The following is a 22,743-nucleotide window of genomic DNA, read 5'->3' on the forward strand; positions in this document are numbered from 1 at the left end:
ATGTCACCCTCCAGTTCGTCGATCCATTTTGATTTTGGTCTACCTTTTGCTTTCGTGGTAAATGTTTTAGCGTCAATTACTCGCCTGCAGTGAATCTTGTTTGTCAACTATGTTGCTGCTTTCACATGCAAATTCTTCAGCAAGTGAGCAGAGCCCAGAGATAGCGAGCCGAGAAGTGGCGAATCGGTGGCATTTAAAAATACTATTAACGTGTATTTTTCGTAAGCGGAAAGGTGAAGGTGAATATGAAGATAACGAAAAGGGTAAAGATACAGATAGGCATAAAGGTGAGGATAAGGAGATGAAATTAAAGTTAGAACTGAAATTTAATAGTACAGCTAAGTAATAATTACAGCTAATACCAATGGTTCAATTTTCGACCCGTATACAAGGTGGCGGAAAATTAATTATCTAACTTTGTTTTTAAATAACTTTTTTACTAAATAAAAAGGGCTAACTGTTATTGCTCCTAACACAAATGGCTTATAAGATTTATGTTCTTAGGTGCGCAACTAAGTTCTCGCTGTTATTTTTGTTGATGAAAAATACAACTTTATTCTGAAAAAATGGTTACAAGTGAATCATTGAAAGTATTGCCTATCGCTGGCTACTACTTTTTCCCATCTTTCTGGTAGATCTCGAATACCGTCGCGATAAAACTGTTGATTTTTTGAGGCTGTCCACGGATCAAGCCATTTTTGACGTCTTCATATGAATGGAACTGCTGGTTAGCTAGACCATGTGCCATCGATCGGAACAGGTGATAATCGGACGGCGCAATATCTGGATAATATGGCGGATGGGGTAAGATTTGCCATTTCAGTGTTTCCAGGTAGGTTTTAACGGATTTGGCAACGTGAGGCCGATCATTGTCATGCTGTAGAATCACTTTTTCATGCCTCTCCGCGCATTGCAGCCGCTTCTCGCGCAGTGCTCGGCTCAATCGCATCAATTAAAGTCGATACCGATCTCCAGTGATGGTTTCGCTTGGTTATTTATAGTTCATAATAAATAACACCAACTAGATCCCACCAAATACATAGCATAACCTTCGCAGCGAGAATATTCGGCCGAGGCGACGACGTAGAAGAATGACCCTTCCGTTTTTGCCGCTGGAGCAGTTGTTCACAAGCGACGTTCAACATCCCTTGGTTTTAACTGATAAGGAACCCAAGTTCCCTGTTTCTGAATCATTCCCAAAGCATGAAATCGCTTGGAAATGGATTGGCGAGTAACTCCTAACACTGAAACAAGCTCTTCTTGCGTTTGACACGGGCCCTCATTGAGCAATGCCTCCAATTCAGCGTCTTCGAAAGTTTTTGGCCTTCCTTCACGCGGACCGTCCCCAACATCTTTGAACCTATTTCGGCACGTTGTCTCACTTAAAGCAGCATCTCCATAAAGTTTTTGTAACTCTCGATGCGCTTCAGCCGCCGTTTTCTTCGAATGAAAATGGATAATCAACACTTCCCGCAAATGACGATTATTCGGCACAAAATCAGACATTTTCACAAAACCAAAAGAATATGATACCAACACAAAATCACTAATGTGGCCAAGCAGTTTGTTTACCATATGTCTAAGCTTGGTTTATGACGTTTCAGTTATGTTAGAATCGACTAGTACATACATAAACAAAAAGATTTTGGGTCTTGGAAAACTGTGTACGCTCCAGTACTGCAGCCGTCTATTTCGCAAAAATTATAAGTCTTCATTGCACAAAGGGTTTCAAACATTTTTTTAACTAGTTAAAATTTGAGTATTTAATAAAAAATAAAAACAAAATAATTCAAATTTTTCACGGATGCTCAAGAATATATTTTTAAATTCGACTTTAGAACACCTGTTTATTTGAACCCCTTCTGTTTTCACAATTAATTTTCCTACTTATTTCCTCTTAGTGCTGTTTGGCACTCAGCGAACTTACACACAAACATTGATGTTTTGAATAAATCTTCCTTCTGTTTTCAAAATGTTAATAGTATTAGGAAGCAATTGATAAATTTGGTTGAAACAGAGGATATATCAAAGTTTTGTTGCAAAAACAAAAAAAAAAACAATAGTTCAATCGGTTGAGTTTCTTTTTATTTGTTGGAGTTTGAAAATAGCTTTTATAATTTTTGAATACATTTCCCCTTAAAGATACGCCTGCTTTGTAGTTTTTGTAATTTATGCCGAAAAGGCCTTCCACGAGAAATTAACTTCAGAATATGAAAAACTCTGCGCAATTCGAAGCATTCTGTGCGTAGTAATAGCGTACAAACATAGTTTGGAATTTGTTTTAAAATAAATGGAAATGCTTCTAACTTCTTAAGCTCTTGAGAAACTTGAAGGCGTCGCCAAAAAATACTTCAGAAATGCTGAAGAAAAACGGAAAATAAGTTATACCTAGTTCCATTGTACGCCAATTTTAGTATACATTTAGATATGTTAATATTCATTACCATTTCGTAGTACGTCATTATTGTATTTAAGTGTAGGTTGAACTGGTAGACTTGCAGTCATACTTAGACAGGTTCGGCCCATCGCGCTACCAGATGGAGCGCATTAGTTATGCGTTCACCCGCATGGTGCCTGTTTCCATTACGAATTTAAGGAAAAATTTCCAACCTACTGCTGAGATATCCTCCAATCCATTAAACTGTGGTGTATTGGATTTTACAATCCCCCACAAAATGCCATACTACGGAATTTCGATTACTACTACTTAAACTTTAAACCGCATAACTAAATTCTTAATACTGAACTTCAATCAAAGCAATTGACCAAAATTACCACTTTATAATTTCTTGCAAATCAATTTCTGATAGGCATCTCTGACATCCCATTGATTTCGCATAAATCAGCTCATAAATATGTATGTAAATCAATCAATCTATCAATCAACAAATTGCAACTACTGACAGCCACATCATTGCCAAATCTATAAGCACAAATTTTGTAATAAATTGACCATTGCGGCAAGCAATAACACAAACAAAAACGAAGAAAATTTGCTGGTGCTTAAACTAAAGAGACCATAAATTTGTCAATCCAAACTGAGAGAGCGCAAACTTAAAAAAATAAGCAAGCCAAAAAATAGTGTACCATTAAAAGTGAATAAAAGAGCAAAACCGCATAGAACTAATAGCCGAAATCGATTCACTTGGAAGCAGTGCAGGCACGATTAATGTGTTGAACGCATAAATAAATCAAGTCATTTTATTTTGGGCGCTCTACGCACTTTGACAGCGCGCGCATGGGCAAAGCGCGTTCACATTTGCATGAGCGCACAGACGCACACACGCATACGCCAAGTGGCATGCATAAATGCCCGTAGAAGTAAGCCTTTACTTAAGTGCATGTGTACGTGCGTGCGTGCGTTTGTGCATTTGTCACACGTTTATTGCTGGCAGGAAGTCGTTTGACCTAATTTCGGGCAAATCAATTTATTTTCTTCTACATTTTAATTTACTGCCAAACATTTTACTTCACTAACTTACAATTATGCAAGCGCGTGCGGCATTTTAAAACTATCAAAGAGATTTTTCCATTTCACTAATGAATTTACTTTTCGTACGCCACTCGCATTGCACCAAAGGCTTTCCATCCTTTTAACTAACAAAATTTCCAAGTGACGGCTGTGCATATTTTTCGCCGTTTCATTGATACATTTTGCCACCATTAACGCTTCCTACGCACTCGTCATTTGCCAAGCAGCTGCCGAAAGGCAAACATTTCGCACCATATTCAGGATTTCGTAACATTCATCAGCGCTTACCATCTGTCATTATTATCGAGTTTTTTTTTTTTTTTGGTTTTTACTTTACCACTTCGCATAATACTTGCTTATGATTTCAAATAACTACTTCGTACGTGGACTAGTGCAAACATTTATTTGTGCATATGTGCATGTGTGCGTGTTTAGTTAATTTTCATGTGCAGAAAAGTACTCGTACAACTGTTGCAGTACAACTTTTCGAAATGCCAAATCAACTTGACGTAATCGCCGCGCAGACAAGCAACATGCTACCATTCATTTATTTATTTATTTCTGTTTTTGTTGTTGCTAACTAGTGGCGTTGGTGGGGAATCGGCGACAAAAACTAGATAGCGCATTATGCAAGTTAATGCATGGCGTATGTGCTCATGATTCTATGGAGATCGGTTTGGTGACAGAGTGACACAGTTCGCAGTAAGTGAATTTGTATCATAAGCAATGAAGCTGCTGCAGAAAAACAATTAAATATTTTGCATAGTAAAGCAGCACAGCGACCACTAAAGCCGTATCGACGTGTGTGCGTGACTACCACTCAGTTGGTTCCAAGTTCGAAGACCATTGTTGGCATGAAACATCAAATGATAGATCGTTTTTTTATAGCGGCCACCCTTCAGCAGACATTAACAAACTCTGAGTTCATTCTGTCATGGGAAAGCTTGTTTCATTTCTAAATGGCTTAACAAGCTTTGCTAGCAAGTCTTAAAATATTCAAATACCAGCGTAGTTCGAATAGGTTAAAATAAATGGCTGCCCACGCGAGGCGCTCATTTGGACAAATAATCATAATTCGCCCATTGTGATGACATACAGAGAAAAGAAAACAGAATGAAAAGAACCAAACAGGGAGGGAAAAAGGAAAATGACATGGGGTTAGATGGTGTCTCATTACAATAAATAAATAATTAATTGACAATATCCAATGAGACGCCACTGGGAGTGTTCGAGAGAACGATTCTGCGCAAGATTTTTGGTTCTTTGCACGTTGGCAACGGCGAATATCGCAGGCGATGGAACAATGAGCTGTATGAACTTTTCGACGGCATAGACATAGCGAAATCCAGCGGTTACGTTAGCTGGGTCATGTCGTCCGAATGGATACAAACGCTCCGGCTCTGAAAGTATTCGATGCGGTACCAGCTGATGGGAGATACCAACTTGGAAAGATCAAGTGGAAAAGGACATGGCTTAACTTGGTGGGCCGAACTGACGCCGGTTAGGACAAGAAAGAAACGTCTGGCGCGCTTTGTTAAACCCGGCCAAAAACGTGTAAGCAGTTATAGCGCCAATTAAGAAGAAATATGGAGCTATAAATTACGGATTTATCGCTTCAAGCTACTGATAAAATTCACCACGTGTGTGATATTTAAACCTGTTACATCCGCAAGAGTAGCAAAAAAAACCGAGAGCCCAAATGTCTGAATCTTAGCGCGATGAGAACAGATCAGCGAGAGAAAATTGCTGAGATGATTTCACTTCATCTTCTGGAGAGCTTCCGTAGGAAGAACTTGAAAGAAACCCAAGTCTCACCACATGGATACAATTTCCGGGAAGGACACCCACCAAATTCGAGAGCTGCGGCTTTGTTAGTCTTCCAAGTTACCTCGAACGTCCGAAATCTAACCCTCAGATTCTTCTGGGTTCTGAATTTGCACGCTTGCGCACTAACCCAACGCTTACTGAGTTGACGCATGGCCCATCTTTCAAGGAGTAGAATGACAATGGAACCCCAATCCTCTTATTTCGTAGAGAAGACATCTCTAGGATCCCCTGTCTAACCAGCTCATAAGCTTAGAAGTTTCCCTCTATGCCACTTTGAGCGGGAACCCAAATGAGTCTAACATCGAGGTATTCGGATGCAGTCGAGAGAGAAGTCAGGCATTCCTCGACCGATTTCGAACGCACCAACAACGAGCCCAGTGCTCTAATTGCCACTTGGCTGCCGGAGTTCTTTATAGTAAGTAACCAATCCACTGCTTCTTTAATTGTGGCTACCTCCACTTGGAAAACACTACAGTGGTTAGGTAGCATAAAATTGAAGATTGATGGTTAGCTCCTTGCAAAATGCTTCACCACCAACCTTTCCATGCAGCTTCGATCCATCCGTAAACATGCTTGCCATGCCCTGTTTGCAACTGTTATAGCCCGCTCACTCCTTCATTGAGAGGAGCGTAGTGAGGCGACCAAATAAAGTTCATATACATATTTAGGGAAACTTTTTGGTTGTTATTAGCAAAGGAGTAACCAGCAATATTTCTTCTGTATTTGCCCAAACATCCGCAAACTTGGATTTCTGGCCAAAAATGCGGTGTTGGAGTAGATATGATTCCAAAAGCATTAGCTTAGTTCCAGTGAAATCTACAACAAATGAGGTTGCAATACAGTAGCAGAGTTAGGGAATCATTGTGTGGGCATGCACTTCGAAACTAAATCTACGAAAAAAGTGGTTAAGCCGGCTTTGAATCAATATTAAATACCTTTTGAAATAAAAAATATCATTAGACTTATAAAACCCTACGTTTAAATGAGGGACACAGCAAACAAATCAATGGTGCTGATTGGCGGTATGCTCCTGAAATATATGTATGTACATACTCTGATAGGCATTTTTTTAATATCTCGCAACGGAGTCTAAGAAATCCTGACATTTTTTCACTGCTTGTAATCAGAACTTATTATGCCGCTGATTCTCCTATTTGTATACCATAAAAAGGGTTTAATCTTAAACTCCCGAAAATGTTTTTTAGTCTGTGAGAAAGCAATAGTTACCAGACTAAATAAATAATTACTGCCGTATCAGTGATTGAAGTATCTATTCGTGGCATTTCAGTGTGACAAAGGTGATGAGATATAACGAAGCAGATATGGGAAGGCATCTTTTTCTTCATCGATAATATACAATTCTAGATGACATTAGAATGACAAAGGAACTAAAGAACTACTATAAAAAGACATCTCCCTGCATATACAATCACTCCTAGTTGAGCATAGGGCGGAAACAAAGGCCCTCCAACGATTTCTAACAGCCGCTATCTGTGTAATTTCGTCCCAGTTAGCGATATAAGAGCACCCATTTAGGATTGTTCCATTCCGAGTTTGTCGTTGGGTTTGTTTGAAAACCCGTTTTGGCAACATTGTCGTTTTCTCTACGGAGAGTATCTCCAATCCAGTGTCATTTTCGCTTTTTAATTTCAAAGCTGATTGGGCAGTTATCAGTAAGCGAAAGAAGGTCTGCATTGGAGACGGTTCTTGACGAAAATAAAATTATTGCATGATGTGAATATCAATAACATTGACATTGTACTTATAAAGAGTGGTTAAATTTCAAGGGCCGATGTTGAATGTGAATTACACCTAAACGTCCACGACACCGTTGGTCTTCTTTCTTTGGAGTTATTTGGGGTTATTTGAAGTCAGCAACAATTCAAAAGCCAAAGGATGAGATAATTCGGCACATTAACGGCAAAGAACCTCAATTATGCCTCATAGTCATCGATATTTTGGACCTTCGGATGGAGGTGTGCCGCCGAGGCCGCGGCGGCCATTTCGCCAATATTTTGTTCAATACATAATTGAGCCATACCAATATTATCATAATAAAGAGAAATGATAATAATTTCCTAAAAAAATTGTATTTAAGGAGAGAGCTTTATCGATTTCAGAATTGTAGTAAGACGAGCGTCTCATATACATACAAATGTCGTGCAACAAAGGAAGATATATGATACAACATCGCACAAAACTATGCACTGTTAAAACTGAAGTTCCCTGTTAAATTACATAAGGCTACGGTACAACGTAAGAGAACTGATTGGTTCTCATACGTATGATCGCAGTGCTGGTAAATCTACCATCGACCAGATATAGAGTACATCGTGTGCCAAACAATTCAAATATAATTTTATTTATTTAGTTATTTGTACACATTCAAATTTAAATTAAGATTTTTACTCGCGTTTTTGTAATTTGATATGATTATGTCCACTGTCATCAACACCCACAAAAGTGCCACTCAACATCCAATCAAGCACGCTTCAAAAATTTGGCTTCAGTTTTCAACAATTCACACACACTCGTACTTCTCTTTAAGCAAACGTAATTGCCATAATTTAGAAAAGCATAGCAATTACTTAGTTTATGTGGCATTCAAATTGAAATTTCCAAGCAAAATGCCAAAATGATAAATCTCAAAGTGTGGGTGGTGTGTGTCGACCAGCGATATTTCAAAAGCAAAACAAAGAGCTAAAGAGATAACTGTAAAGTTAAAAACAAAAATCGTAGACATTTTTTTGACTAAAGGTGTGTTGTAATATATATTTCGTGTATTTACATTGTTTACGAGGTTTTACACTGTGACGGTCTGGTTGGTCGTCGCCTGCCTTTATGGCAGCTCTGGTGTTATCAATGAATCGGCTGAGAGCTGTCAATTTATTTACGTGCATAAATATGTATGTATGTGATGTGTAAGTGTGTTTGCAGCAGCGCGGTAGCAAAATGTGGCAGTGGTCACAGCAAATGATATTAATCACAACAATAAAATACTTGGTGGCACAGGCCGCAGCTTCGCGGATCCGTGTTTGCCTGCCTGCCTGCCAGCCAGCCAGCCGGGCAGCAAGCTTTTTACGACGCAGGTGCCGTTGTTACTGCTGCCTGGGTTTCCATTTACCTGCTTGTGTGACTGAGTGAGGTGTGTGATTTCGCTTTTTTTTTTTGTTTTTGTAAATTATACTTATATACATAAATCTTTTTGTTGTTTTTCGCACTCTTTTATCTTGGCACAAGCCGCCATGGCTTTGGAGAAATACGAACCCAAGCGCTTATAAAAAAAATTTAACACTCACGCCCACACTTGTTATTTTTTTCGTTTTTTTTCTTCTATAATTTTTTAGCACTCACCCACTCCCCTGCGTCGGCGAATTTCGTTTACACTGTTTGTTTATTGCTTGGTGAGTTAATTAAGCCATTAACCATGCGATAAGCGTCAGCTAGAAACTATGTGTTGGCGCTTGAAAATACACCAATAAAATCAAAATTACAAAAACAACAATATTTATACAAACAGCAAACCGAAAAGCAATAAGTATCACAAATGACCAGAATTATCACTGAGAGGTTCGCCGCTTAAGTCTTTCGTTTGCTATTTATTGGTTTTATTATATTTTAATTAAAGCGCAATAAAAGTTTATGGATTTTATGATGTGAAATAATCGTTAAATAAATATGTACAAATATTTTGAGCGTGTTGAGGCTTTATTGGGGGGTGTTATTATTTAATTGGAAGGTGAAACATTCTTTGCATTGAATGCTACAAATTTATGAGTTGTCATATGTTTTCTTATACCAAAGTATCCAAATTAAATCTGAATTTTTCACAAGTTTTACTTTGTCAAAGTACCAATATAATTCTAAATTTTGTGCAAAAAATTACTGGACAGCAGTAGAAAAAAATGAAAATATTTAAATAAATTCCACGCTTCCTTCCATCTCTGCGAGGGAGAAAGATTTTAAAGAAAGTAGAAAATTTTATTATTTTTACAGTTTGTGCTGTGTAAGCAGAAAATAAAGTATAAGAAGAATATATAAGTCGAACCAAATGCTTACATAAGATATGAGAAGAATGAATGTAAGAGCAAAATATTCACAGAATTTAACAAAAAAACAAATCAATCGAGATATTACACCAAACAGCGGTTGGCAAAGATACGTAGCTTGTCGCAGATTTCAGCAACTCTACTAGATTGTTCAATAAGTATTGCGCATTCGATAAATGAGGGCATTGCTATTAGCCTATCCTTTTGGAATGTTGATACACTCTTCAATCTGCCAATCCATTATTTGTTCACAAGCCATTTAGAATTGACGTTCTTAGGAGGGAAAAAATCAAGTATCGTGCAGTGATTAAATTTTTATTTTTGAAAGGTTTAAAATCGAAGGAAATTTATGAGTGAATGTTCAAAGTGTATAAGGACTTTTTGCCATAAATTGCAATAGTATAATAGAAAAATGGGTTGTTGAATTTAAACGTAGTCGTACAAGCTTTGAAGACGATCCACGCCCCACGTCCAGGAACAGCAACAATACCAGAAACCGTAGAAAAAACACAAGATATCGTATTGGAACATCGTCGAGTTACTGAAAGAGATTTAGTAGAAGCCCTAGAAGCCCTGAAAATAAGAGACTAAATAGTAGTGTGAACCAGATCCTTCGGCTTCGGAATGCGTTCCTGTCCGGAAATCGGCCAAGAAGGTGTTAGTATCAGTTTTTTAGAATGCGAAAGAAATTTCGTTTTTGAAGTACTTGCAAACTGGTAAAACAATAAAGTCTGAATATTATTATAACCTTTTAGACCAGCTGAAGGAAAAAAACTGTGAAAAAAGACGCAGTTTGCAAAAGAAAAAAATATTTTCATTAGGACAATGCACCGTGTCACAAGAGCATTTTGACAATAGCTAAAATCCATGAATTAAAGTTCGAATTGTTGGAGCATCCATCGAATTCAACACATTTGACCCCTAGCGACTTCCATCAATGATGAGGTCATAACAGCCTACCACATTCTCACTTCAGGGATTGAATTCATAAATAGGAATCTCATTGGAAGAAGTGTATTGATGTTCAGCGAGACTATACTGAATAATTAAGTGTATTTGAAAGCATAAAATTGTGTTTTTCTTTCTTTCTTTTATCGAAGCGGAAAACTTATTGAACGTCCTAGTATTTTCTATTTTAAAACAACTTATAGGCGAGTCTTTTGGAAGTCCCTTTGCATTGCAATTTTTGGAGTAAGAATTTTTTTGTTATTCTATTTTTTCTGTTGTAATATTGTTTATTATTTAACCAAAATTATAAAATTAAAACTTTCAAACTTAATACAAAATGAAGAAAAATTCAACAAAATTTTATCTAACTTTTCGTCTTTTTAAATTTTTGGAAAATTTTGCATACGAAAAACATTGTAAATATTAAAAAATCTAATGATGCACTCAATTATACTTGGTACTACTTATATTGGATGTTTTTTAATTTTATTTTTTTTATTATAATCTGGCAGATAATTTATGGCATTTGTTTTTGTATGTATTTATTTATTTATTTAAAAGAGGAACAGTTATTAATAACTATTCCACTCACGGAATAAGCATTGGCTGCCAGGGCCTTCGACTTATGGTATCTTAACTAGAGTAATAATATAGGTAAGTAACTATACAATGAGGATGGGAGAGAGGATGGGAGAGAGCAGTTGAGGGAATATTAGAAAATTAGTGTGAGTTTGACCGGAGTATAATTTTATATATGTATATCTAGTTTTCGCAAAGTTTAATAAATTTACAAATTAAGTTAATGCTATTGTCGTCTGTGTTGTTGAGTAACTTCGAAAGTTCAAGGTTAGGATGGATTGCATTTCAATCTTGGGCAGGTATGGGGGAGGTGTGAATCGTGTAGTCGTCTGAGTTACAAAAAGGGCAGTCTGGTTGGACTGTGCCGTTTAGGATGTGAACATGGATGGCTATAGTGTGACCGATTCGAAGGCGTGTAAATATCTTGAGGTTCTTGGAAGACATGTGTGTAGGATATTTGGGCTTGATGACAGTAGGGTTGTACTTTTTGTAGTGGTGTTGATAATTAATCCATTGGCTATTGTATGCATCCTGAAGAGGTTTTAGTATAATTTTCCGATTATCTTTGGTAGTAAAATGTGCACTAAAGTGAACATGCTTGGGCACCTTCTTAGGCTCTAATATCAGCGCACTCGTTGCCTTGTATTCAGGCATGATCCGGAACCCACATGATCCTTATGGAATTTTTATTTGATACGATATTATTTCGGATTTCGGGGATTATTGGGGTTTCGTTAGAATGGTTCAATATAGCGTCCATTACGGATTTACCATCACTGCAAAAAATGCATTTTTTGCCTTTGCTGGAGGTATAAACTACCGCTGAGCAGTAGGAAGGTAAAGCCCCGACTGAGATTGTAACACCAAGCTGGTTTGTGACTACAAACCATGTACTGGCGTCTCTTTTAGATCCATCGGTATAAACGCACTCCCATTCGTTTCTTAAATTAGCAACGATTTCATTGAAATGTTGGACGTATTCATTAGAGGAGGTGGACTCTTTGGGGAATTTTAGCAAATCCACGATAAAAATAATTTTGGGATTCAAGCCTGGTGGGAAAACTAGAATTGGTGGCAAAATCGCATCTGATGTGACAATCAGTTTGTGCATTAGTTCAACACAACGTTGTACGGTGGACGGTTTGCGGCTATTTTTATATTGTTGCTTTGCTGTAATATCCGGCATATGTCCGCCGCTGCTACGAGTCCAATAAATCAATTGTTAAGCCCACTGTACGAAAAGTTGTGCCATCATCGATATTTAGCTGATTCATGTCTGAAAACAAAAATTCAGTCATCATGGTTCAATAGCGCTAACCATCCACCGTAACGGCAACTCCTTCCTCATTTCGAAAGAAATAAAGACTGGTGATTCTGTATGAATGTTGTTTAGCTTATAAGAAAAAATGGGTTACGTGGCGTATTCGAGAAATGCTTTGTATGAGGATACGGAAGTTGTTAAGCCAGTGCTCTGGCTTGGTATTGTTTTAGAACAACTTTTATTTATAGCATTCACTTGATTTGAAAATGTGAATAAATTAGTTTTTCTCAAAGCAAAACCATTGTTTCAAGACAACTGCGTCACGTTCTGCGTTTATGTCTGACGACATTTCATTTTTTTATTAGTTTACATATAAGTAGATATTCAATCAATATTTATAGGCAACCAAACCGATTTTCCACAGAACACATCAGTAGTCAATTGGAGCGAAGCTTAGCTGCAAGACTGTCATTAGTATTATATTAAATTAAATATGCATTAACCACATTGCTATGATTTCCTATTCATTGCCAACCAGCTGCTAATAATCACGCTGAAAATAATAACTGGTGGTAACTGCAGGAAAAAAATGCAATTGCAAGTTGCTTGGCGCACGACAAACTTGTCCGCCTACCATTAAATGATAAAATAAAATAACTGTAGAATATTTTTTACCTGCACCTACATATCTATAAGTATATGTACTCGTGTGTATGTATTTATGAAGGTGTTCTCATAGTCAAATGCAAATTAGACAAACCCAGCCGGCCGGCACTCTGCAATGAGTCTGTTCGTCGGAGTCGTTCGTTTGGACATTTGCCATATAATTTGCGCCAACACTCTTGGCACTATCCGCTAATGCGTTGTAATGGCTAGCATGAAAATGCGCAAATAATAGACAAACAGATGCAATTTTGTGTGCAAAATGTAAACAAATTGTGAATGGTTTACACATACAAGCACATAACGTATGAGTATTGAGTGTGAGAATTGCCGGTTACACGTCGGACGCCTGCTTGTTTATGCACTCAAACTTTTAATCGAGTTCAATTGGCGGCGATTGTAGTAGAAATTCGGCCTGACTTAAATACAAAAATATTTACTTCCAACAATGAGCTGCAGCTCAGTAGCCCCACTACTTCACAGCTGTAATTGTGTTATTTTATGGCATTTTCATTTATCACACAGACTTTACGCCTGCACCGTCACTGTGCACCCCGCTTGGTCCATTATCTATAGGATTAGCCAGCAACGAATTGTCTGAGGCGCAGACGCAAAAATAATGCACCACAATCACTCGCCATAATTATGGCAAATTAACGACAAAGACAAATCGTAAGCGTTGTAGTTACAATCAGCGGATTGTCGAGTTGGCTGTCAAGGCGGACAAGCGATCGTTTGTCCAAATGGCTAAGTTGATTTGGTTTTGTTAATTTTTGCTTTTGTTTGTCGAAATGGCAAACAAACGCGGCGAAAAGGTGACAAATCAGCTACCAAATATAGCTAGGCAAAAAAAAAAAGAGAAACCAGCAACAAAAATTTAGAATTGTTGTCTATGGTGGCCTGTGAAAAGTGTATAATTTTGTAAGGCTACACTAATTGGCTATCAGTTTCTCCAAGGATGTTAATGGGTGCTACTTAGTTATTTCCCCGCACGTTGAAATTGTTTACTTGTGCCGATCTTCAGGTCAAATGGCACGTGATATGATTAAAATTTGGTCTACCGCTTAAAATTCCCCGCTTTTTTAACCCTATTGCGATGAAATTTGTGTAATAAAGATATGCTACTGTCAATGAAACTCAAATTTCTGCATTAAGGAAAGCTGGGCGTCCAAGAATTGAGAAATATTTTTTTTACTTCTAATATAAGCGTATTCAAATGCATTTAATGCAGCTCACGAACTAGTAATCTATCTGGAAATCTACACTCGAATAACTTTCGATTTATCAAGCGTACAACTCGATACTCGAAATCTTTGGACCAGATTTATTGCCAATTTTTAACAATTTTTTTTAAATTTGCACAAAGTGTGAAACTAAGATTTCTATGATTTTTGTGGGGAATGAATAATATTTTCATACACAAATTACTAAATTGAATAAAAAACAAATAAGTTGTTAAAACGAACTAAAAAAATGTATTTTCAACACACTACGTGACGATTTTCTGAACTTTTTTGATAATTTCGTCAGCCGCAGACAAACGGGTCTAATTCTGGCCGCGGACTAACGACTGAAAGGGAACAACTATATACATAAACCGCAGTACAGTGTGCGTTAAATTTTTTCTACCACTCATATTGATTGTATCAGCAATTTTGGCCAGACCCGGCTAACTGCCGTTCATATTTTCAAAATGCAAGGTCCACTTCGCTAAATTTTTACAAAATTCTAAAAATTGAAATTCACTCAATACAGGAAAAAATCTATTTGCAGAGCTATTGCGCACGCGCAAATGGACGGGTGAACAATTAATGAAATCAAATTTAAATTAAAAAATCCTGGTAATTTTTGAACAGGAGTCTTATGTTGTGCGTCTTGATGTTGTTCTACAAATGGAAGACCTACAGGTTTGTGGCAATCCCGGACCATAATAAGTCCCTTTTTCATGACAGAAATGAGTCTTTTTCATTAGAGAAATGCACTCGCAGGTTGACATTCTGTGTCAAGTGGCTACCGCTAAAACTAAAAAAATAAAGCTTAGTTCTCTCATTCGATATTTATGGTCAAACTTGGCTCTGAAAACTTGCTCGAATACGGCTGTCATTTCACACAAATTTTGAATGTCTCTCTAGTATAATAGAGAAAGCTGATTTCCTACCCAAATTGACTTCCTTCTCCTGCAAAAATTGTCGAGCCACTAGAACTAGACTCTTTTTCAATTAGTTGTCGCACTTTGATGTATAGTCTCAATAAATTTTCTCCGGGCATACCAGGAAACAACTACTTGCCGTAATATAAATAGTAAATCCTCTAGTGAACTTTCTGTAGTAAATTATTAAAGAAATCAATGAGTCCATGCTGAAGAAATCTGAATATAAATAGTTTTGGAGATCATCAAAACTAAGAATCTAAACTCAATAATAGTATTTCATTAGAGGTTTAAAGATTCTTACACAAACGCACTTTACTTTGTTAGATTTTGAGTTTCTTATAGTAGCTTTCAAGGTGGAATCTATGCGCTTGCTAATGGAGAGAAGCTGGTTAGTGGGATGGGAATTCCTTATTTAAACAAATCTTCATCGAGAGCAGCTTAGCGGATCGTTCATCGCCAGAAATATCTTAGATACTTGCAACTCTTTTTTTTAAGCTTAATCTCAATTTTTCACTATTCGAATCAGAATTTCAACTCTTAAATTCAATTATTTAAAATTTTTATACAGTCAAATTTGGAAAAAGCCTAGGCTAAACTAGTTTTTAATACCTGTTGAGTCAATTTTGACAAGCGCAGAGTAATGCTTCTTTTTAGTAACTACAGATAAAAATCCAAAGTCCATTCAACTGTCATAACAAACTTTGCCAAATTGTGTTGGGCTATTTTTTCAAAGGCCTGGACAGCCAAAGCTACTGGAATGCCACTTGGGAGAGTTGATTAAATGTAACGTGGATTTATTTATTAATCAACAAAGAGGTTGCTTATATATATATATAATTGGCGCGTACACCCTTTTTTGGGTGTTTGGCCGAGCTCCTCCTCCTATTTGGGGTGTGCGTCTTGATATTGTTCCACAAATGGAGGGACCTACAGTTTCAAGCCGACTCCGAACGGCAGATATTTTTATGAGGAGCTTTTTCATGGCAGAAATACACTCGGAGGTTTGCCATTGCCTGCCGAGGGGCGACCGCTATTAGAAAAATGTTTTTCTTAATTTTGGTGTTTCATCGAGACTCGAACCGACGTTCTCTCTGTGAATTCCGAATGGTAGTCACGCACCAACCCATTCGGCGGTTGCTTAGAGACTATATTATAGATACATACAAACAAAGACCTTAAGACAAAAGTCTTATGAGTAATGCCTTAAAAGTAGACTTTAGGTAAGAAAAATCAAAGTCTAAGGGAGAAGAATTTAAGAGGGATAATTACAAATAATTTAGAATTTTTTTTTTTACTGGGAATGTTAATGCGATTTGGCAGCTTCGAGTAGTTGCTTTATAAGTAGAGGCTAGGCCTTATAAATTATCTTAAATACAATAAATTAAATTGTAAAAGGTGACGAAAAGTTAATCATCAGAGTTTGTTTTTGAATAACTTTTTAGTGAAAACAAAAAAATGGTTTTGAGTCATGAACATTTTTATTTGGCTCGTAGCGCTCCATTGCTTGCCCTTTGTGTGTGTAATTAAGCTGTCCAGTAAATATGATTGACAGGGTGATTAATTTTGTGCCTCCATCTATATTTGGTATGCTTGTATGAACTGATTTATTTATTTATTTATTTATTCATTATTATTGAATCTTAATGAATATTATTCAATGCTTTAGCCTTTTTTGCTCTAACAAAAACTTTGAAAAAACATTTCAGCAAACACAATTATGGTTGATTTTGTCAACAGTTTGAAATGGCAAATGATCTAATTAATTCATGTCATTGGAAAGACTCAATGACAATGACAAAACTCTACAACGCAAGTGTAGTGAAAAATGCACACGACACGTGATTAGAACAACTATTGGCTGTCAGCATTATTTCTCTATTCACCATTGCTTCAATTATTAATGACAGCGAGCGTATAAAACGCTTGGACTTGTCGTGCACGGTGCACTTATTTTTAGCTGGTATAGTATATCGCGCATTTAAAGCATACAATTATGCTTTATTTTATTAATTAAATTGATAGAAAAACTTGCTTTGCCTTTTAACACTTCAGCTCCATAAGATTTAGAAAACTGAACGCGCCAAGCTGGAATGTTGTTTTAGCTTACGCGGCAGAAGGGGTTGGGGTGGGTGTACTCTTGTGGCACGCACTGTATTTGAACTGTAATGGCAAATTATTTTATATAGTGCCGTATTTAATTAACTCAGATTACATGTACACCCCGCGACAGAACGATAGCAGCTCACTATTTTAACTGCTGTTAAATACTAATATTTTTTACTAGTTTTTTAGTGTTTATGATTTTTTATAAGAGTATAGCTCATTTTTTATTTTTTTTATATCTCATTGCCTAACAAAAACTTAATAAATCCAAATTTCAAAAACTGTACAAAAATTGAAAATCGAAAATTCGACTAACTTCACAACTCTAATTCACTGTTTTTAATTAGAATTTCTAGAAAAGAATTTTGCTTGCAGTTTTCTTGCCTATTAAATTTTAGTACACGAAAGTGCAAGTTTGAAATTGTGCAAATATTGCATTGGGTTTTTTTATTTAATAAATTTTTTATTAGGTTAGGTTAAATGGTTGCCCTCGCAAGACCCCAGTCGGAAGAAAAATCACATTTATTTTTTTGTGATATCATAGAGAGTGAAACAGAGAGGGAAAAATAAAACCATGGTGAGATAGAAAAGGGGGATTGGGATGAGAAGAGAATAACAAATGTACGATTTTTTTTGTATGGAAAAAATTTACAATAAATCAACGAAATGTTTGGCAACTTCAAACTTGCACTTCATTGTACTAAAATTTAATAAAAAAAAATTCTAGAAATTATAATTAAGACCCGTGAAAAGGAATGTAAGGCTTGTGAAATTTTTCGATTTTTTTTATTAAATTTGAGTTTTGAATACACCGTCAGCGTGGGTACACCAACATATTGATGGGTTAGGTTAGATTGACCAGGCTGGCGGAAAGCCATCACATAGACCTGTTGGTCCTTAGTGGTGGCAGATGGACCTTTACGTTTCTCTATAGTAGGGCATCTTGCAATAAGTCTGCGTCTTTTGCGAGTGTAAGTTAACTCTGAAGCTCTAACCCAGAGTTACATTCCAGCTTCTTATATTGTAGTTGTGATCATTTACTTATTTATTTTGATTATTTTATTTATATATATATTATTTTTTTATATAGTTCATACCATAACAAACACTATATACCGTGTACAATATCGTATACAATTTTCAAAAATTCGGCAAATTTTTAACAAAATTTCGAACTTTTTACTCAGAATTTTTGGAGAAAGTTCGCATATATAATTTTATAGATCACTGAACTTTGATACCACAAAGTGTAAGCTTCAAGCAGATCCAAAATCTAATTTTTGAAAATTATTTTTAGACGTGGTATCTTGCAGTTTCTCCATTGAACGCCTGCTCCTTATTTTTTCATATGGAAAAAAGAACCCAACAAAAGTTGTTAAAAATCAACGCAATTTTTGAACCACTTGAAACTTGCACTTTATTATAATAGGACTATGAATAAGTTCGTGCGGTTTTTTTCGAAATTTGAAACTTTATTGACGTAAAATGGTTACAAATTTAATATTCAAAATATTGTCCATCGCTTACTACTACTTTTTCCCATCTTTCTGGCAATTCACGGATTCCCTTTGTGAAAAATTCGGTCGGTTTTGCCGCAATCCACGAATCGATCCATTTTTTGACTTCATCGTAATTACGGAAGTGCTGGTCAGCCAGGCCATGTTGCATCGATCGGAAGAGATAGTAATCGGATGGCGCAAGGTCTGGACTATACGGCGGGAGGGGTAGGACATCCCATTTGAGCGTTTCTAAGTATGTTTTGACCACTTGTGCAACATGTGGCCGAGCATTGTCATGTTGCAAAATAACTTTGTCGTGTCTATCGGCGTATTGCGGCCGTTTTTCTCGCAGTGCTCGGCTCAAACGCATCAATTGTCGTCGGTAGACATCCCCCGTAATCGTTTCATTCGGTTTCAGTAGCTCATAATACACAACACCCAGCTGGTCCCACCAGATACACAGCATAACCTTCAGGCCATGAATATTCTGCGCCGACGTCGATGTTGAAGCATGGCCAGGGTATCCATACGTTGCCCGACGTTTTGGATTGTCGTAATGGACCCACTTTTCATCGCCAGTCACAATTCGATGCAAAAAACCCTTTCTTTTGTGCCGTTGAAGCAGTTGTTCGCATGCCATAAAACGGCGTTCAACGTCTCTTGGCTTCAATTCATACGGCACCCAATGGCCTACCTTTCGGATCATTCCCATGGCTTTTAAACGTTTGGAAATGGTTGATTGATCAACTCCCAAAGTTTTTGCAACCTCTTCTTGCGTTTGAGCCGGATCTTGATCGAGCAATTCCTCCAATTCGGTATCCATGAACTTTGGCGGCGCACCCTCGCGTTCTTCGTCTTCCAAGCCAAAATCACCACTTTTAAAGCGTGCAAACCACTTCTGGCACGTTCGCTCAGATAGAGCATGCTCACCATAAACTTCCACCAAGATACGATGACTTTCGGCTGCTTTTTTCTTCATATTAAAATAATGAAGAAGAATTCCCCGCAAAAACACATTATTTGGCACGAAATTCGACATTTTCAAGTGTGGTAAAAATATTGTTGTTTACGCTTCAAATAAAAAACTTATACTGACGTTTGTGCCTTACGACAGTAGCTCTCCAATGAATGTTTGGAAATGTGGATCGATGGAATAATAATCAAGTTACGCCATCTGTTGTAAAACCGCACGAACTTATAAATAGACCTATTACAAAAATTAAATGAGCTATAAAACTGCGCACCCGAAATTTTTCTAAAACTTCTGAGTAAATAGTTTGAAATTTTGATGAAAATTTGCCGAATTTTTACAAATTTTATACAAATTTCGAAACTTTGCTTTCTTGTTTTGGTATTAATTATATTTTTATACAACAATAATTGAAATTTCAAAATAATCAAATAGTAAAAATATATCAAAATGTGGTGTACACTTTCTTTTGACGTTGACTGTATATAGTTGTTGTTAAACAATGGGCGATACTATTATAAATAAAAGTAGTCAAAACTGGCCCAACTGTTGATGTACTATCATTTGTGCGTGCTAAAGTTGCCGATATCAAGAAAATAATTTGTTACTCGGGCCAACAAAAGACTTAAGCAGCGAACTTTTTTAAAATTGCTTTACATCTCCCAGCAATAATCCCCATGCACTTCTTTGCAAAGTATTTTTAGCTAAGATACAATTTTATATAGTTATTTATTTAAAATTTGATATTTTTTTTAATCTTGCCCTTTTTTCTCTCTTCCCTCTTCTTCTTCTCATCTATCCAGATGACGAGCACAACATCGCCCATTCAACGCTTGGCTGCTGCCGCTATGTTCTTATTGCTCTTCAGCCATGTGAACGGCAACGGCTATCATTACGATCCACCCGCACTGACATCAGCGCCATCACCCTCTGCACCCAGCAGTAATTCTGGCCATTACTTTGCACCCATCCCAACAATAGCGCCATTACCACCAGTTCCTGCTCTGCCCGCATTGCCCACCGGTCGCCCTCAAGTTCAGACACTCTTTCCTACTGGACAACCCGCACGCCCACCGGTTCAGACAATCGTTCAAGTGCATACAGCTACACAACATCCGCCGAAGCCAGCACCGCCACAACCGCGTCCACCCACCTTCCGTCCAGGCCCATTCAACACTTTCGCCGGTAATTATCGCGAACCGAGCTTTGAGTTGCGTCCTGGTTTCGTAAATCGCAATGCTGCACCAGGTCCCCAACAACAACAAGCTCCACCACTTGTCGGTTTCCATTATCCCGCCACTGCCGTTTCAGCGCCATCTGCACCGGGACGTTTTGTGCCTGCTTCACTGCAACAGGCAGCGCCACAACCACTGCGTGTGCCATTCGGCAAACAGCCGGTACTTAATTATGCCACAGGACCTGATAGTGATTTCTATGTCGTTAATGGCCGTCAGTTGAAGCAATACGCCGTAGTAGAGTTCGTCGACAATGACATCTCGCAGGACACTAAGCCGTTCCTCTCGCAATCCTTTGTCAACAATTATCGCGCACAAGTGGGTGCTTCCGGCACTGGCGCTATTGCACCACTACCTTCTGCCATGCAACTGGATACGACGGCCAATGCAATTTTGCGCGAGCAACTGCGCTTAGCACAGCAGGGTGGTAGACCACGTGGTGATACCATCGCATTGGGTTCGGGGGGCATCGGTTTTGTACGTCTGCCCGATGGCACTGTGTCTTTGGGCTCTGGTTCGCTGAACTTTGTAACCACACAACAACACTTGGCTGACCTTAGAAACGCGCGCACTCGCTCGGAATCACAGCGCGATCCACTGCACTTCGGTCATGGGCCACTAGAGGATCCAAACAACCGCATCCTTTTCAAGTGAACATCCGCAATTTTATTAATTTTATTTGATTATTTTTAATGATTTTTTTGTAAAATATTTTGCTGCCAACTTTAGATTTAAGTTATAAAGATATATAATAGCAAGTTTCTATAGCTGACACACCTACGAAGATTATGTACACACAAATGTATATATGTACCTATGAGTAAATAAATTAATTAATAAAAATACAGTTAAAAAAATATTAAATAAAATGAAGGATTTTATGGCTTTGATTTATTCAATTATGAACGTAAGTACGGAGCCTCTGTGTCCCGGTATAGGATGGAAGCTACTTTGGAGTGGGTGAATACAAGCGATATCTGATGAGGAATCCCTTGGAGTGTTTGAGAGAAAGATTCTGCGGAAGATTTTTAGACCTTTGCACGTTGAAGATGACGAATATCGTAGACGATGAAACAGTGAGCTCTATAGCTTTACGGCGACATAGACATAGCGCAGCGAATAAAGATTCAGCGCTTCGTTGGCTGGGTTATGTTGTCCAAAAGGACACAAACGTTATGGCTCTGCAAGTATTCGATTCGGTATCACCTCGTGGTAGTAGAGTAAGAGGAAGCCTCTTCTACGTTGAAAAGTTGAGGTGGAGAAGGACTTGGCTTCACTGTATCGCACTTATCAAGAAAAAGAAGACGAAAATAAGCAATTATCCATTCAGCTACTGCTGGTCTTATTCATATTTTTAATTCGCATCCCTATGAGTTCCTCTCATATATACCCCGTTGCAAATTATAAGCATAGCCGTATTTTTTCATAAAAATATAGTACATACTACAACAAAAGCCATATAACGAAGAGTTTCAAAATTAGTGCAAAAGTTAAAAAAAATTGTTTTAAATTTCATCCATTTCACCAGAGTTTTAAAAGTTTTTCTGGGTATGCAGTTTTATAGCGCATTGAATTATATATAATAAAAAGTGCAAATTGCGAATTTTTTTATTGTATATGCAAAAAGAAGACCAGCGCCATCAACTCGTTGCATCTATAACTTTAACCCTCCGATTTTCGGTGCCGTATGATGCGGTAAGTGCATCATAAGGGTCTGCCCAGACCCATACCAATAATGTATGATATACGGCTTTAAAATTAATTTTATTTATTTATTTGAACGGATTAGTATTAATTACGAAGAGCAATTGGGTTTACAACTATATTGTTGCATGGAATGTTCATTAAGACATATGTGACGATTACATTTGCTGCAGTTACAACGAGTTTTACGTCGCTTTTTCGAAGAAGAAGCAGCACAATGGTAGCACGATGACCGTGTTGAAGCAACTTGAGCATATGATTGTTGCTGTGCTGCATCTGAT

General features: G+C 37.4%; 1 protein-coding gene across 8 annotated transcripts in view; it reads left to right on the forward strand.

Annotated features, from left to right (window-relative positions):
• LOC128863343 (uncharacterized) overlaps positions 1 to 21,627 on the forward strand; it is a 62,213-nt gene extending 40,586 nt beyond the window's left edge. For all 8 annotated transcript variants that reach the window (XM_054102462.1, XM_054102469.1, XM_054102467.1 and 5 more), the window contains one exon: positions 20,327 to 21,627. In XM_054102462.1, the coding sequence (XP_053958437.1) occupies positions 20,327 to 21,412 (1,086 nt within the window). In that variant the 3' untranslated portion in view covers positions 21,413 to 21,627. The remainder of the gene's footprint in view (positions 1 to 20,326) is intronic.
• Positions 21,628 to 22,743: the final 1,116 nt, after the last annotated feature.

The sequence above is a fragment of the Anastrepha ludens genome, chromosome 5, assembly GCF_028408465.1.
Source record: "Anastrepha ludens isolate Willacy chromosome 5, idAnaLude1.1, whole genome shotgun sequence".
Lineage (NCBI taxonomy): Eukaryota > Metazoa > Arthropoda > Insecta > Diptera > Tephritidae > Anastrepha > Anastrepha ludens.